The sequence below is a fragment of the Terrapene carolina genome, unplaced genomic scaffold (genome assembly GCF_002925995.2).
Source record: "Terrapene carolina triunguis isolate 2854851 unplaced genomic scaffold, T_m_triunguis-2.0 Scaffold210, whole genome shotgun sequence".
In the NCBI taxonomy this organism is placed as follows: Eukaryota; Metazoa; Chordata; order Testudines; family Emydidae; genus Terrapene; species Terrapene triunguis.
The window spans coordinates 7,995,169-8,011,904 of record NW_020664561.1 but is presented as its reverse complement, the minus strand read 5'-3'; the positions used below and the strand labels follow the sequence as shown (position 1 = coordinate 8,011,904).

The 16,736-nt window shown below is 47.2% G+C and overlaps 1 protein-coding gene across 1 annotated transcript in view; it reads left to right on the top strand.

Annotated features, from left to right (window-relative positions):
• The window catches only part of LOC113407275 (adenylate cyclase type 10-like), a 74,434-nt gene that overhangs the window by 15,876 nt on the left and 41,822 nt on the right, over nt 1-16,736 (top strand). The window contains exons 10-17 of the mRNA XM_026655594.1: nt 787-863; nt 1,055-1,244; nt 4,853-4,908; nt 6,377-6,530; nt 8,282-8,474; nt 9,929-10,015; nt 11,782-12,065; nt 15,469-15,605. Coding sequence (XP_026511379.1) covers nt 787-863; nt 1,055-1,244; nt 4,853-4,908; nt 6,377-6,530; nt 8,282-8,474; nt 9,929-10,015; nt 11,782-12,065; nt 15,469-15,605 — 1,178 coding nt within the window. The remainder of the gene's footprint in view (nt 1-786; nt 864-1,054; nt 1,245-4,852; nt 4,909-6,376; nt 6,531-8,281; nt 8,475-9,928; nt 10,016-11,781; nt 12,066-15,468; nt 15,606-16,736) is intronic.

Genomic DNA, 16,736 nt, shown 5'->3' with positions numbered 1-16,736 from the left:
GGCTCCCCCTCACTCTACATGACCCAGACCTCCTAAGACAGCTATGTGCCACTGGAGCAATAGAACCTCAGCCTCAGAGGTGATACTGGTGGGTCCAGCTGATGGAGCTTTTGTGGTGACTGGCCATGAATCTGGAACCTGCTCAGGATGACCGTGAACCTCAGCACCATTCAGAGCAAAATGCAAAGCCAACCACCTTCACTGACCTATCCCACAACAGCCCAAGAAACTCCAATCCACAAGTCCAGTCCCTGCAGAAAAGAGAGAGCAAAAGACTAACGACGCCAGCTGTGCAGGATTCTCAGCTCCATTTGTGTGAGAATGGCAAATTCTTTGATCTCTAAAGGCATTTTTCCCCTTGAGAGCATTGGTAACAGGACAAAGAGCATGAGCCAAACCCCTATTGACTGTCACCCCCCACTCCACTGGCCTCTGAAGGACCCATCAAGTCCTTCTTGACTGCAGTCGGTGGAGGAGCTCCCTGCTGAAGGGGACCCCAAGGCCTGTCAGCCAGCAGGACTCCAACAGTGCTTCTCCGGGAAGCACAAGAACTGTCATTACATGGGGACGTGTGTGAGGGAAGCTCCTTGCCCTCTTCTCCATCCCTTTCGCACACACACAGAGCTGCACACAGGCTGTTGGGAGACCTAGCTGGCTGATGTGGGGATAGTCAATACAAATTAGCACTACAGGAGTGGGGGTGGGGAGAGGGTGCATGAGCAGATGTGGCAAGAGGGACTGGACATTTGGGATTGCTGACTCCATGTTGCTCTCATTGCTTGCTAGGCTAGTTTCCATCGGGGTTACCAGCGGGCCAGTGTTCTGTGGAGTAGTTGGCCATCGTGTAAGGCACGAATACACAGGTACCGTCTGTTCCTCTGGTCCTGTGCATGTTTGGTATCCCTGGGTACCCACAGAGTGTGTGTGTAGGCTGCGTATTTTTGCTGGTGGAGGGGTATGTATGCATGGATACATATGGAGCTGTCCACAGGAGGATGGGCGGGAGCTCAGTTAACTTTTCAGTGCCCATTTTCTTGCTCTTTCCACCACACAGTCATTGGCCAGAAGGTGAATCTCGCTGCCCGGATGATGATGTATTATCCGGGGTTAGTGTCCTGTGATGCAGTGACCTACGCCAACTCCAGGCTGCCTCATTACTTCTTTGAAGAGCTCCCCCAGACTGAGATGAAAGGAGTTGTGAATCCCGGCGTGGTCTATCATTATCTTGGTATCATTGAGATAACGTAAGTGTCCCCTGTGACGTCATGCTCAGAACACTCAGAACTGTGAGCCACTGTTACCACTCTGCCTTAGCAAGAGCAAGAGCTTTGGTGCTGCTAAGCTGTGTGGCAGGTCCCTGACACACCAGTCTGTCTGCCTTGCCAGCAAACTCCTCAAGACTCTGCCAGTCTAAATGTTGTCTTGCCGGTAACAATCAGTGAGTCCCAGCTGCCAAGTTCCCCAGAAACATCTCCCTGCAGCATCCAGTCCCTCTCACTTTACGCTCACTGCCTCCAAAGAAACAGAGCACACACCAGCCTGTTAGGTTAGCTTAAGCCTCACACTTCACTTTAATACACAGCACTGAGATGGTTTTGTAATAAAATAAGACAAAGGTTATTCACAAAGCCCTTGGGTTTAAGTGATACTAAGCAAGGGGAAAAGAGACAGGCAAGGCCACAAACAAAACAAAACACACTTTCTAATGACGAAAATTGAATCTTAGCAAGTTGCAATCTTTGCCTAAGCAGTTTCTCACTTACATCATGTTTCCAGCAGCTCTTGCCTTTCAGGCCAAGAGAATCCAGCTTTCATAGGCTCAAAAGGTGCTGTACTCTACTCTCCCCGCAGTGATAGAGAACTAAAAGGTCTTTTTGTTCCCCTTATATTACTCAAAGTCCAGAGTCTTCTCCCCCGTTTGTTTAGCTTGATGTCTTTGTTTTCCTTATATGTAAATATACTTCCATTGTCCTCTGCTGGTAGCCCAGCTGGTCAGACAGGTAAATACACATGCCTTTGCCTAGGGCAGGCTGGATTTTATGCTCTACTTCTCAAACACTTTTCATGAATATATTTCCAGCACACATCTATAACTCTTTGTACCCAACCTGTACATACATCACACAATGATTTTTGGGACCAGCATGGCACCAGTTTACATACGATATCTTTCATGACACCTTTGAGATATATATCATGACAACAGTGTGTTGGGACAATGAGCAACAGAGGATCCTGTGGCACCTTTAAGACTAACTAAGACTTTCTGTTAGTCTTAAAGGTGCCACAGGACCCTCTGTTGCTTTTTACAGATTCAGACTAACACGGCTACCCCTCTGATACTTGGGACAATGAGTGTGTCAGACCTGATGTGAGTTACAGTAGGGGGGCCCACTGCTAGTTGGCACTGAGGGACTCCAAGAGTCACACCTCCATTTTACAACGGTGGGGGGGGGGGGGGGGAAGGGCAAATTTCCTTTGATTAGCACAAAGGGGGTGTGTGCTGTCCTGTCTGTTCAAAGCCACAATGTGCATCATCCTTGCCTGAATCCAGAGCATTATCTCACAGCTGGCCTAGGGAATTTCATCTCCAAAGTCCTGTACTTCCCCACACAAGATCAACTCAAGGCAACTTAGTCAAGGAGACTGTGATGGGTTGGATCACAGAAACCCCCTTGGGAGCTGCCACCCGATGTGCAAAGACTACCCCTGCTTCTGTTTTCCCTGCCAGCTCAGGACTCCAGCACCCTGTCTTGCTGAGCCAGACACTCCCGTCTGGCTCCAGACACAGACCCAGGGTCTGAATCACTTGTCCCAAAGCTGCAAGTTTACCTGAAAACAGCTCACAGAAGTGTGCTTGTCTTCAGCTGGCTAAAGAAGGAGCCTCTCCACCCCCCGCAGGATACTTGAAGGAAACTGAAACAAAGGACAGTAACTACAGGGGTTGTGAGTGATTGCTGGACCCAGGCTAAAAGGAGATTAGCTTGTAAAAGGGAGCATTCTGGAACTGGTGAGGAACTTATCTGTATTTAGTTTGATTAGACATAGATTTGCGCATTTTATTTTATTTTACTTGGTGACTTACTTTGTTCTGTCTGTTACTACTTGGAACCACTTAAATCCTACTGTCTGTATTTAATAAAATCACTTTTTACTTAGTAATTTACTCAGAGTATGTATTAATACCTGGGGGAGCAAACAACTGTGCATATCTCTCTATCAGTGTTATAGAGGACGAACAATTTATGAGTTTGCCCTGCATAAGCTTTATGCAGGGTAAAATGGATTTATCTGGGTTTAGACCCCATTGGGAGTTGGGCATCTGAGTGCTGAAGACAAGCACACTTCTGTGAGCTGTTTTCAGGTAAACTTGCAGCTTTGGGCCAAGTGATTCAGACCCTGGGTCTGTGTCTGGAGCCAGACGGGAGTGTCTGGCTCAGCAAGACAGGGTGCTGGAGTCCTGAGCTGGCAGGGAAAACAGAAGCAGGGGTAGTCTTTGCACATCGGGTGGCAGCTCCCAAGGGGGTTTCTGTGATCCAACCCGTCACAGAGACAAACAGCTGCTTGGACAGCAAATAGCTCAGTGTAAAAATACCTTCAACTGGCATATCTTTAATCAATCCTCATGTTTGAGAGAATGGGTAACTATAGTGTCTCATTTGCATCTCTCTCCCACTCCCACATCAGCTCCAGCTACTAGGAGACTGGGAACTGCACCATGGAAATGTAGAAGCATTCAATGTTTCTCCATACACCTAGACAGCCCTCTAGACTCAGTCCAAATGACTTTCAGTTCAGATTAAGGGGCACAACAAACTAAGAAAGAACAAAAGTAAAGTCTCCATGAGGGAGCACAGTTTGGGTCCCTTCTTTGGAACATGCTGCATCAGCTGTGCTGTCAGAAATTTAAAGGTGCAGTACAACCCCCCCCCCCCCAAATTCATAGCAATTGTGGTGTAGCTAGCTAGTATTGAGTTCAGAGACCAAGTTTGCATGTGTTCTGTTTTTTCATATATCCTGATACCTCCTTTCATCAACAGCTGTTTATACAATATCTGCCTTGCTCTCATTGTCCAAATCCAAGGCTCCATTCCTACAAGTTCTTCTATGTGGAGGGAGCCCCATTAAAGTCAGTGGGAGTCCGTATGTGGGGAGCAATTTGCAGGAGTCGGGCCATTGTTAATGAATAGCTTGCTAAAGAGAGATTTTAAAAAGGAGCGCAGGAGCTCAGAGTAATCATCGATTTCATTCACCTTCTTACTTATTCATGGCTTTACTTTCTTTTTCCCATGACATGTTTAGAGAAACTCTTATTCCCCTTACAGCCTTTGCCTAGTATTAACTCATTCTGCTTTTTTTGCTTTCCTTATCTTTTCCTCTGCAAGCTTTATTGAATCTGTCTATTCCTACTTGTCTCTCATCTCTCACCCATTTGCGGTACAGAATTGTTTGTTACCTTCAGATCCTTGAGCAGCTTCAGGAAGCCAGGCTAATAGGCATTGCATTGCATTGTTCTTTACCAGAGAAATCATAGGCTCCTGTGCCTCATTTCCTTCTTAGCTCTCCAGTTCTCACCGATGGATATTAATACACCCTCCCATTACACCAGGCTCATTAGGCTCCTTAGTTATTGATGTTTCTTTAGCGCTCTTCTGAAGGGAAACCCCATGACACAACTTCACCCCATCTCAACTTGAGCTTCTGGGTGCAGGAGGCTAAGAATAATGAAACCCTTCTTGGAAGCAGTGCTTGGATTCAGAGAGAGTGGGCAGCCCAGCTGCGCCCCCACTCAGTCTGACCAGGAGTATTTTCACTTTTTAACTGCAGCTTTCCTTTCTCTTCCTCCTTGCAGAAGGATTGGCACAGCGTATCTCACCAAGGAGAGGTCTGAGTATTACCCCTTACTGGGTAGGTGGACAGAGCTCTTCGGAACTCCAGTTGGTTTGTCATTAGGAACCTGTGGAGCAGTTGTTGCTGCTGGGAAGAGGATGCCCAAGGAAGAGATGGATGTGGGGGGAAATGTCTGAGGGGGACCCACTACTTGAGGATATTAAGTGACTGACCATTGGGATCATTCAGAAATGTAAAGCTCTGAGATGTGCTCGGGATGCTCTTAAAGATACAGGGCCTTTACACTGACATTGTGGTGCCTGATCCTGCAGGTCTTATATGGTGCTATGGACCGCAGGATCTATCCATGGTCAGACAAGAGTATGGAATACATGTTTGCAGTGTTGTTGTAGCCGTGTTGCTCCCAGGATAGGAGAGAGACAAGGTGGGTGAGAGAATAGCTTTTATTGGACTAGTTCCTGTTGGTGGAAGAAACAAACTTTCCAGCAGAGGTGTTAACTGCCCACTTCATTTTAAGTGGTCTCATGCAACATGTGTGATCCCCTTATGCTTAACCATCTGTGTGTAGCTGTGATGCTCTGGTTACCTTCCCCAGACCTGAAGAGTAGCTCTGTGAGACTTGAAAGCTTGTCTCTTCCACTAGCCAAAGTTGATCCAATAAAGATATTCCTCATACTCACCACCTTGTCTCGAAGGAATACATGCACATTCTTACCCCTCATATTCACTCCCTTTGTGTCTTTGATTAGCATCTTTTCACTTTACTGACAAATGGGGTTGAAACAAAATGCAGATTCCAGCACCCCAATACCTCCAATGGGGGGAGGGATAGCTCAGTGGTTTGAGCATTGGCTTGCTAAACCCAGGGTTGTGAGTTTAATCCTTGAGGGGGCCATTTAGGGATCTGGGGAAAAAACAACCAAAAAAAACCCCAAAACACCTGTTGGGGACAGTATTTTGTCCTGCGAGTGAAGGCAGGGGACTAGACTTGATGACCTTCAAGGTCCCTTCTAGCTCTATGAGATAAATACCAGGTGAGCCCTACCTCATTTCTAAATTTTAATCCTGTTGCCCTGTAGGAGCTGATGAATCTCCTGGTTGGCAGGCTGGTAAGGAGAGATGTAAATTATACTTTCCTGTGCCAGCTCCAGTGAATGTAGCTCAGGGTCTGTAAAGGAGACTGGATACAAATCTGAAGAGTGACACCGGGTATTGGAATGAACAAGTGGTTGTGTGACGATAGGAATAATGTGGTCACACTTCTTTGTGTGTGTGGTGGGGAGGGTAGCAGCAGTGTGCTGGAATCTGGACAGTCGGGTTTGGGAATATGCTAGAGAGGGGAGCTGCAATTATCAAAATGAGTGGGGAGAAAGGGATAGATAAGGATTGCAGCAGAGGTGGAAATGAACCAGTGACTTATGTATGCATTTCCAATATGGGTGGAGACATGCTGCCACTGGTAAGCAAAGAGAGAAAGGGATGTGCATTGGTCTTTGCTTTCTTAAAGTCACTCCATGTTTCTTAGGTCGGGAAAAAGAGCTTGAAATCTATGACACTTTATTGAAAGGATTTGTGGGGTCTACAGAAGGCCGCGTCATAATGTATGAAGGCCTTATGGGATTTGGAAAGAGCCAGTTACTTGCTGAAATTGCCTACTTAGGCCAGGAGGCTGGCCACAAGTAAGTGCCTTTAACTTCACTTTGATACACCTGACCCCCTATGCCCCACACACCTCTGCCCTTGCATCGTGATCTTGAGCTGCAACATTCCTACAGAGATTGCAATAATGCCAAATGGTATGGAGGCTTTGTGAGGCTGGCACAGACTGAGATGGCCAAATGCCTGTCTAATTGGGTGAAAGCTGACCTCTAATGGCTTAAATGAGCCCTGCATGGGGGAGAGGAGCTTTTAGTAACTTCCTCCTTTAGTACAACTATTATTTCACGTACAGGAATAGCCAGCACAGTCACAGGGGCAATGAAACAACCAGTGGTCCAATCGTACCTATCAATGCCAGCCTACTGCTCTAATTCTTCATTTAATAAATGAGGCAATCTGAAAGATTCACTTATGGTTGGATGGGTCCTTTCATGATTCAAAGGATTAACTTCACCTGCTCTTTGATTAACTGTGGCTTTTTGTCCAGTTGATTTGTTGAGCTATCCACCTCCCATGAATCAGGAGGAATAGCCGTCCATCTGTTTTCTGGCAACATATGGGAAGTGTGATTTCTGGGAACCTCAAAACTAGCAGGGCATGAAAACGCATCAAAAAGAGATGGCTCTCCCATCCATCCTATGAGAGATTCCTTGGTTGTGGCTGTCATGACCCAGATCAAGTCAGATTCATGTTTCAGTGCTATTCGACTGAGATGCTAAAGAGGAAACATGTCTAGCAAGACAGTGTATGTGGGAGAGCTGCTAAAAAATAAATTGGGGGCATTCTGCAAATTTGTTTTATTAAGTCTCCCCTCATTTTTTCCCCCTTTAATTTGAAAATTCAAATTTTGAAATATTTTGATCAGCTCAATACTTGGTTGAAAGCTGGGGAAAGATTTCCATGAAAATTGTCAATATTAACAAAAAAAAGTCCTTTTTACCTTTCAAATTTCAACATTAAAAATGTTGATATTTCAAAATTCAAAAGGTTTTGTTCAGCTTTTCGTGGGCTAATGCAACTTTTGAACTGTGGATGAAAGCTCATAAGTGTGCTGGGTTTTTTTCCCCAAGAGAAATGGACAGACTTTAAAAATGTCATTAGTGAAGGGCTGGGAGATGGCCCATCACTAAGAAAAGGCATTTTTGGATGCATGCGATATGGCAATGAGAGCAGCTCTAATGGGATGGATGCTCACGGGTATGTCTGGTTGCATGTCTTTCAATGCAGGATGACTTTAGAGTCCAGGGGAATGCATGGAACTGAACTGAAAGCAGCCAGGTGCTTTTGACAAGGGTGTGTTCTCCAGAAGACAATAAACAGACTGATCAGTCTGGACTCTGACAGTAACCCAAAGGGGTGTGGTTAGAAAAGGTGGTTGGAGATCAGTTCAAGGCTGTTAATCTTTTGTGTCCCACAAACAAAAGCAAAAAATGGAGAGGCTGAGCTCTGGGGTTAGGTTGCTTTGCACCAGCCATGGAGGAAACAGAGACCAGGAGACATTGCTCAAATCCTTTGCTGATCCTCAGCCATTTATCCATAAAGAAAATCAGGTGCTGAAATGTCTTGTAGTTGTCTTGGAGGTCGATCAGAAAGTGCTGAAGAACCCTGGTTCCATTATTTCTCCTTCATTTGAAAGCTTTTTCTATGTGTCTAGATGTCCATGTGGTAAGTGGTAGGTTTGTGTTTCTGTAATTCTTTCTCAGAATGTGCTCACTCTTCCTGACTCCCCATTAGAACTTCCTTATAATTTCTCTTCATTTTAACCATGCAGGGTTGTTGCTATGGAGCTGACGAAGGTAAATGTGCAGCAGAATTTTTTTGCCATCCGGACACTCATGGCCATGTTTCTGGGGATTGATGCCTGTAAATCTTACGTTGCAAGAGAGCGCATCCTCCAAGGCAAACTCCGAGGTGTGATAGAAGAGTCCTACTATTGCCTCCTGAATAACATCTTTCGTGTTCAGGTAATGGAGAAAGCCCTCACTCTCTGGGGGAAAAGCCTGTCTGTGGAATTGGGTTCTGTTATTTACCTTGCTTCACACCAATTCGGCATCTCAGCATTTTTTATTCTTACCCTGAAATTGCACGCTGGCTCAAAGGTGTGAATTCTCATGAAATTCAACACAGTCATTATAACTGGGATATACAGGGTGCTGGGTATGGCTGCAGAAATGTTTGCTCCTAGATTTGCATGGAAGAATTAGTGGCATGATGCTGTCGATCTGATGCCATCCACTTCACCTGTCCCACTTCCTCACTCTTATTCTGGGATTGGCCTTCTTGCGGTCATGAGGCTGACCTGTTTGGTGAGCCTGAATCCTAGTCTGTGCACACACCCTGGACTTTGTTCCTATACATTCTAAAGGATATTCACAGAATGTCGGCCATCTGCAGCTACACAGGAGGAAGGGAAGCAATTCCACACAGACTTGTGAGGTTTGCAAGGAATAGCCCTTACTCATCCCAGGAAAGACTTCGAAGGCAGCGCTTGGGGAGTTGGGGGTTCAGATGGGGGCTTAGGGCACTTGCAGAGCAGTTAAGAGAATGGGTGGATACTAATCAGTGATGGTAAGAGGACCCCCTCCAATGAGAAGTTGCATTTGACTTTTCAAGGGGAACAGGAGTGGAGAAAAGTTGAATGTGGAGGGAAAGATTTGCCCTGGTAGCTGCATTGGTTGCCATAAAAGTAAATGGGGGAGTTCATTTCTTGTTCTCCACACTTCAAAGATTTGCTTTTGCTGCCTGTCACTGCACAGCATGGAAACATCAAATTTCGAAAGAGGCCTAAGGGGAAAAAGGTATCATGGAGGGTGAGGCTTCAAAAATGGAAGCTGGGTGAAATGTGCAGGCTCAGCAGCCCTGGAGAACGAAACCCTTTTCCTTATCCACAGAATTCCCATAATGGCGGAGTGAGCCTGCTGTACACACACAACTTCCCACCTCTGCTCTGAAAGGACCACCTCTCTGGGTGAGAGGGCAGTTCAGCTATCACAGCCCCTCCAGTTCTTAGCCTGTCCACTGTCAGTCAACCAGAGTCAACGGAATCACAAGGGAAGTCAATGCCATTGACTTCAGTGGGGCCAGGATTTTACCCATAGTTCCTCTGCTGTAGGCACCCTCCTACCAAGAGCAGGACTAAGACCAACAGTTTATTTCACATAGGTCACCAAAGAGCTGTCAGATGGTAGTTTAATTGTTCAGCTGGACTTAGACGGAGGATCTAGAAGCAGAGGCCTTGGTATATTCACGTACACATGCCCTAGATGATGCAAACCCTGTGTGGAAAGGATAGACACTGAGATGAACATGTGTGTCTCACTAGGCTGGACATTTCAATCAGGGCTTTTCCCATGAATGTGTATATCATGAACAGGAACGCTGCCTCTTCTGCTCACTGTTCTCATTTTTTTCTGACTAGTTTCGCACCTCTGCCGAGGTTCTCAAAATGGATAATGAAACAAGGACAGAGGAGATGGAACTATTTCTTGTGACAATACTACAGAAGGTGAACCACTCTCTTTATTGTGAAACGGAGAGAAATGATTCCCCAGACTGCACTGGACTTGCAGATTCTGCTAATGAGCAGCTGGTTAGCAGGCTGGGAATACGGTGTACTCCGGTCATTTTCCTTATGTCCTTATCCTCTATATCCCTCCTCAATCCTAATTCCTGTTACCTGCACTCACTGTGTGATGTCTAAAGTTAGAGGGCAGGAACTATGTCTTTCTGTATCACCGAGTGCACTTTCTGGCCCTTCTCAGATTCAGATTATGGGATGGATTCTCCATGAAACTGGCTCACGCTTTGTCCCAAAGCTTGGATCTCCTCCCAAAATGCAGGGACTATACCCCCAGAGTGGAAAAACATAAATAACCCCCCTTTCCAAAAGAGTGTAATCATCTTGGGTGACATTGCCCCCGGTGTGCAGGGACACAGCCCTCTTACACGTGCATGAATGAAGTGGGTTGAGCTGGCTGGGAGGAAAGCTCTGGACCTTGTCTCCTCCCTAGTCAGTACAGAAAGTCACGTTAGAGGTGGTCGGGGGATCAGGCTATGGGAGGGGCCATGGATCCATGTGTATGCAGAGCCAGTGGCGTAGCCAGGTTCTAAGTGCAGGGGGAGCAAACATAAAAAAGGCGCCCCCCCCGGCTCCTCCTCTGGCCACGCCCCCTTGGCTCTTCCTCTGGCCGCTCCGTGCCCCCCCCCCCTTAGCTGGCTCCTCCAGCCCTGCCGCGTCTCCCCCCGCTTGGCTCCTCCGGCCACGCTGTGGCCATGCTGCGCCCCCTCTCGGAGGGGCTCAGTCCGGGGGGAGGGGGCTAGGCATGGCGCGGCCCGGCCCGGCCGAGGAAGTTTTTAGGGTGCAGTCGGAGAATGGGGGGAGAAGAGGCGAGAAAGTTTCAAGCACCCCCGGGCGGGACTCACCTGCTGCCGAGCGACCTCGGACTCGGAGGAAAACATGACACTGCGCCGGGCGGCCGCCGCGAGAAGGGGAGGGGAGAGGCTCGCGGGAAATTCCAGGCGGTGCGGGCTGCCACCCTGCCCTGAGGCCAGGCTGGAGGCCGCGGGCGCGGGGAAGTGGTGGCGGGCGCTGCTCGCTTCTCCTGGGGGCTGGGAGGGAGCGGAGCAGTGGGGTGGGCAGCAGCTGCCAGGCGGGCAGATCCCCCCCTCTCTCCGGCAGCTTCCTGCTTCCCTCAGCCCGGGCGGGTGTGCTTGGCAGCCCAGCACTGGACCCGGAGAAGAAGCCTGTTGCTACTTCCTGATATTTGTCCCCCGATTGCTTCCGGGAGGCGCTTGGGACATTAGACGTGTTGGGGCTTTTCGTCCCCTCTCCCATCCCTGCCTCTCTTTGCACTGTATAATGGGCTGCGAGCCGCTGCTGGGAGATGCTGCTGGGGCCACGCTGAGCATGGGGCGCAATGGCCGAGGAGCCGGCCCCTTCGCTCCTCCGGCCGTGCCCGCCCCCCCAATGGCTCCTCTGGCCATGCTGCCCCCCCTTGCCTGCAGGAGCCCAGCGCCGGCCCGGCAGGCGCCGCTTTTGAAAAATGTGCTGAGGGGAAGCGGCTGCTTCCCCTGCACCCCCCTAGCTACGCTACTGTGCAGATCCCCGTATCCTATCTAACCAACACAAAGGAGCTGCAGCTGCTCTTCCACCCCATAGGTTGGAGTAGCGGTCACGGGGGTGGGGGTATGACACCCCTGGCCCTGGCCTGAAGGCAAGATATACGTAACTGAAGCAACACCTTATTCAGGCGATTTTTTGCCCTTTTTTAGGTAGTGGACAAAGACATTCTCATTTTTGTCATTGACGAAGCCCACTTCATTGATCCTGCATCATGGGAATTTCTGGACAACTTGCTCTCCAACATCCCAGTGTTTATGGTCATGTCTCTATCTCCTCCCAGCCGCCAAGCATGGCTGCCTTGTGTCTCTGCTGCAAACATCATTAAGAGCACAAAGACCACCTATGTTCAGCTGCGGGAGCTAAAGCCCTCTGTGATCCTGCAAAAAGCCTGCCAGGACCTTGGGGTGGTCAGCATCCCCCGGGAGCTAGAAACGTAAGTGATAGGCACCTGATCTGTGCTCTTAGCTGCAAACCAACCTTTCTCTGCAAAACAGAGGGGAGCAGGTCCATAAAGGAGGAACCAAATGGCTCATGGCCAAGTGACTGACTCTGTAGGGTCCATGAAAGCAGGGTCAAAACAGCCCAATAGCCTAGCACCTAGTAAAACATGGTTGGTCCTAACTGTATGCTGTTCCATCTAGGGCTTGGCAAAGATTCACTGTAGCCTAGTGGATAGAGCACTGGATTGGGACTGAGGTTTATTCCTGGCTCTATCACTGGCTTACTGGGTGACCTTGGGCAGGTCACGTTGTTTCTCTGTCCCTCAGTTTCCCCATCTGTATAATGAAGATGATTATACTGACTCTGAAAAAGCACTGATGAAAAGCACTATAGAAAGTCCAGATATTATTGTTATTAACATATAGCTCTTGGCTTGTCACTGCCTTCTAATGTTCTGGCTTGCAAATACATGCCAGGGCGGTTGCTTGGGGGATCTCTCGATCAGTTTGCTCCTAGGCAGAGAGCTAAGGTGGTACCATCCATCCCCTCCGTTGTGGTGAAGAGTGGTGAGCACAGAAGGCTAAGATGTTAACTTGACCTTTGTTTCCTGCCCCACCATTCAGCAGTCAGGTGTGAGTGCACCTTAGTACAGCAACTGCCCTGTCAAAATTCCTTCAACTACTCACTCAACGCAAAGAGGGAAAATACAGTCTGAGCTGTTTGAGCTCTGACAGGGAAGTGGCTCTGCGTTGGGACTAGTCTGACTGGAGTGTTTATCAGAGTCCTTTAGAGGGAAGGTGGTCAGAATTCTTTGCTGATATTAAAGGGCCTACCCCTTTGGGGAAAGGAAAGAAAGGCTAGGTTTGCTGCTGGGTTTCAGGTCAACATGGTCAGAGATTATTCCAGCTCTTTAGGCAAAGGGGTTGGCACAGGAGGGGGAGGGAAGGTGAGGCAGCAAAGGTTGGGGAAATGCGGTTTTTTGTCTGGGGTTGTCCCAGGAATCAATGCAGGCAGGGCAGCTCCAGACAGGTTCAGTGGTGGCATGTCTGGCTTGCAGAGCTTGAGAGGGTGTCTTGGCCTGTCTTGATGGTCCAATGTGGTTCAGTCAGCCTCAGAGTTGGTTGGATGGAAGCTGAGGAGGAGCATAGAATCAGGCAGCGGGGACAGGTGAGGGAGAAGAAACCAACAGAAATCTTCAGTCTCCCATCCCCTAGGCAGTCTGGGATCCAGTTGGTCCAGTGATGGGGCCCAAAGTCTAGGTGAAGCCTGGATGTCCTCAGAGTAATTCCCAGAGCCCACAAACAAAGGTAAAATCCTCACAGTAAAGCATAAGCTTTCTGGAGTAACCCCCCAGCCATCAAGTGCCAGTGGCTCCTACACCTCTTCTCAACATGTCCCACAGGGGGCAGGTGGTGACTTACTCACCCATCTATCTTCATTATTCCAGCCAGCTTAACACAGCTTGCAGTATCTCAAATTTGGGCAACTCCTTCCAGTTCTACACTCTTTATGCCTATTTCTATATCCATTTGTGACCTGCTGAGAGTCCTCAGCGTTGTATCAGCAGTTCCCTTTTTGCTTAGGTAAAACCCAGTCTGTACTAGGCTTCTATCTCCAGTTTTATAAACAGACTTAGCGAACGTCTATCTCCAGGTTGCCCTTTCACTCATTCAAATGGCAAGGCTAAAAATTCATTAAAGCTTATTTGATACCTGCTTTCAGCTAAAAGCAATCAACTAAACAAAAACCTGCACAGTGCATTTTAAAATGTTATCCTTATTGGTTTTTCCATTTTACTACTGTAATGCAGATGGCTATGCCAGTACTGTTTCCATATTTGCTAAGATACTAAAGCTAAGCATGGTACGAAAACACTGGATGTTTTTTCTAATATGCTGTAGTTCCAACAGGAATTATTTCAGGGAAATTCTATGGCCTGTATTATACTGGCGGTGAGACTAGCTGATCACAGTGGTTTCTTCTGGCCTTAGAATCTGTGAATTGATGAAACAGCAGGTAATGAGCGGACTTGGGGGATATTTTGCCAAAGGAAGCTTTACTGACATTTTGAGTCTTTGCAATTCAAGTGGCTGAGAGGCCGCAAATGTCATAGCAACTGGTCAACAGATATTGGCCGAGCCTGTTTAAAACATTGCAAATCAAAAGCCTGGTATAAAATGGAGAGATTTTCAAAAGAGCAACCAGAAGTTAGATGCCTAACTGCTGTATGTGCCTAAGCGAATCTCCTTACCCTCCTCCTGGTTTTGTATAAGTACTGTAGAAGGGACCCTTAAAATAACTCCAAGGACTCCTATGTGACCCCCACACTGGTGTAACCATAGGATCCTAGATTCCATTGTGTGCATTGACTGAAGCAAGAAGTCCCGTGGGGGAGAGGAGGACAGTAATTAATTAAAGATTGAATCATAGTGTGTATGCACAATTAAAGTTGTATGGGTGACGTCAATGGGAGCTGCTGGGTGCTCAGCACTTTTGAAATAATCAGGCAATTTAAGTGCCCAAATATGGATTTAAGAGTCTTACTTTAGGCTCCCATTTTTGAAAATCTTGGCATTTATTTATATTATAGTAACACCTAAGGGTGCCAGTCAGGATGAGGGCTCCAGTGTCCCTGCCCTAAAAACACTGAGACTGTATGTTACAACAGGTAGCCAAAGAGGGTGGTGGTGGTGGTGGGAATGGGAGGGTGAGAGTTAGTCAAACAAGTACATTTTAGCACAATGAACAGTGCTTATGGCTTGCCATCTGCCTTGCCAATGTCAACTGACAGTGTCTTGCAGGCATAAAGGCAGAGGTGACTTTTAAGGAGGGATTTGAAGAAGGAAAAGGTGGGGACTAGATGGACTTTGCCAGAGAGCATTTCTGCGACTGATAGGGCTTTATGGGAGAAAGGAGGAAGGTGTTTAAGGAAGAGGCTGGCTGTGACAGGTTGGAACTCTGCAGGAAGGTGGTGACACCTATGTGATGAGTTAGCAGAGAATATTTAGGCTTGACATGGGTCCAGTTTTAGTAACCTAGTTGCTATTAGTAACATTTAAAAACAAACATGGGGCCAGATCCTCAGCTGTTGTAAACGACCATAGCTACGTTAAGTGCTGATTTACACCTGACTGTCATTTGAATATGAGCCTGATCCCCTGCCCTGCTGCTCATTCACCCCACAACACACTCTGTATCTTCAGTACAGCCCTGCAATCTACCACGTAGGAGGCATACAGGACACTTGATACAGCCTCGTCCATTTCAACTGCAACCTTAGATGTTGTTAAGGCACCTGTCACCATGGTATCTACGTAGCTACCATCCCCAACATCGCCCAAGGAGAATAACAGTCCCTTATTTTAATGGTCAGTGATAGTTTTGTCTCTCTTTAGGTTCTTGATACAGAGAAGCCATGGAATTCCATTTTACTGTGAGGAGTTGCTGCGGAACCTCCATTTAAAGAACATGCTCATCTTCCATCTGTGGGAGGAGGAGGAAGAAGTAGATGATGAGTGGGAGGGCCTTTTCAGTAAGCTACTTGTCATTAACTCATCATCACTTGGTTACCTGGTCTGTTCATTCCCTCTGAAGCACCTGGCATTGGCCACTGTTGCAAGACAGGTTCTTATGTTCTTAAATGCCACAGCCCATGTATAGTGTATAGTGACTCACCCTCCCAGGCAGTTCTCACCTTTCTGGGAAAGTTTGTCGGCCTGGCACTGGCTGCTGGAATTCAGGGAAGGAAGGAGGGTGCAAGGGGCAAAGAGGAGATGTGCTGAGGGGAATGGAAAGAGTAGCTGAGGAGGCTAGGAAAGGAGGCAAGACTGGGGCCAGGGGAGGCAGCAGAGAGGGTAAGTGGTGTACGTTCAGCAGTAGAATGCTGGGTTGCAGGGTTCCATTCCTGTCTCTGGGAGGGGAGTGAGGTTGAGTGATGAAAGCATGGGACTGAGTTAGAACTCTTGGATGCTGTTTGTCCCTGAGAAATTTCTATTCCTGCTCCAAATCTTTGGGACACTAAAGCTGCTCAAAAAGAGGGCAGGTGGAAAATATGCATTTTTTTAACATTGACAAAACTGCTGAACCATTTTAAGTCTTAACTTTTCAAAAAACCAAATCTGAGGCAGAGACCAAGCATGGAAAATTTCAGTCCCAAAGCTTAATGCCTAACAAAGTTATAAGTCACTGAAAAAAGGTTATAATGCAATTTGTTAGCAACCTTAAAAGGTTTCCTCTATGTGCTACCCCTCTAATAGTGAATAGTTATAGTTTTCCATAATAGAATATGCTGCCACCCAGTGAAATGAAAAAGCAACATATTAAAAACATTAAAGGAAACACTTTCCTACTCACCACACAGTTAATCTGTGGACTAATTGATACAAGGTATTATGGTGGCAAATATCTTCCAACCAAAAGATTTTGATATTTATGGGAATGGTATCACTTGCAGTTATACTAGCTAAGATATGAGAAATGTAGCGGATAGATTCTTAGATATGTTGTTCAATATTCAGACAAAATACATTTGCCTGAAAACAAAAACAAACCCAGCACATCTGTCCATGTTTTTGATTATTAACATTTGATAGACATGCCTGGCTTGATAAATGGGTAATCAGAATAATACAATCACCAGAAACAAAACGTCTTGCATAGTGCA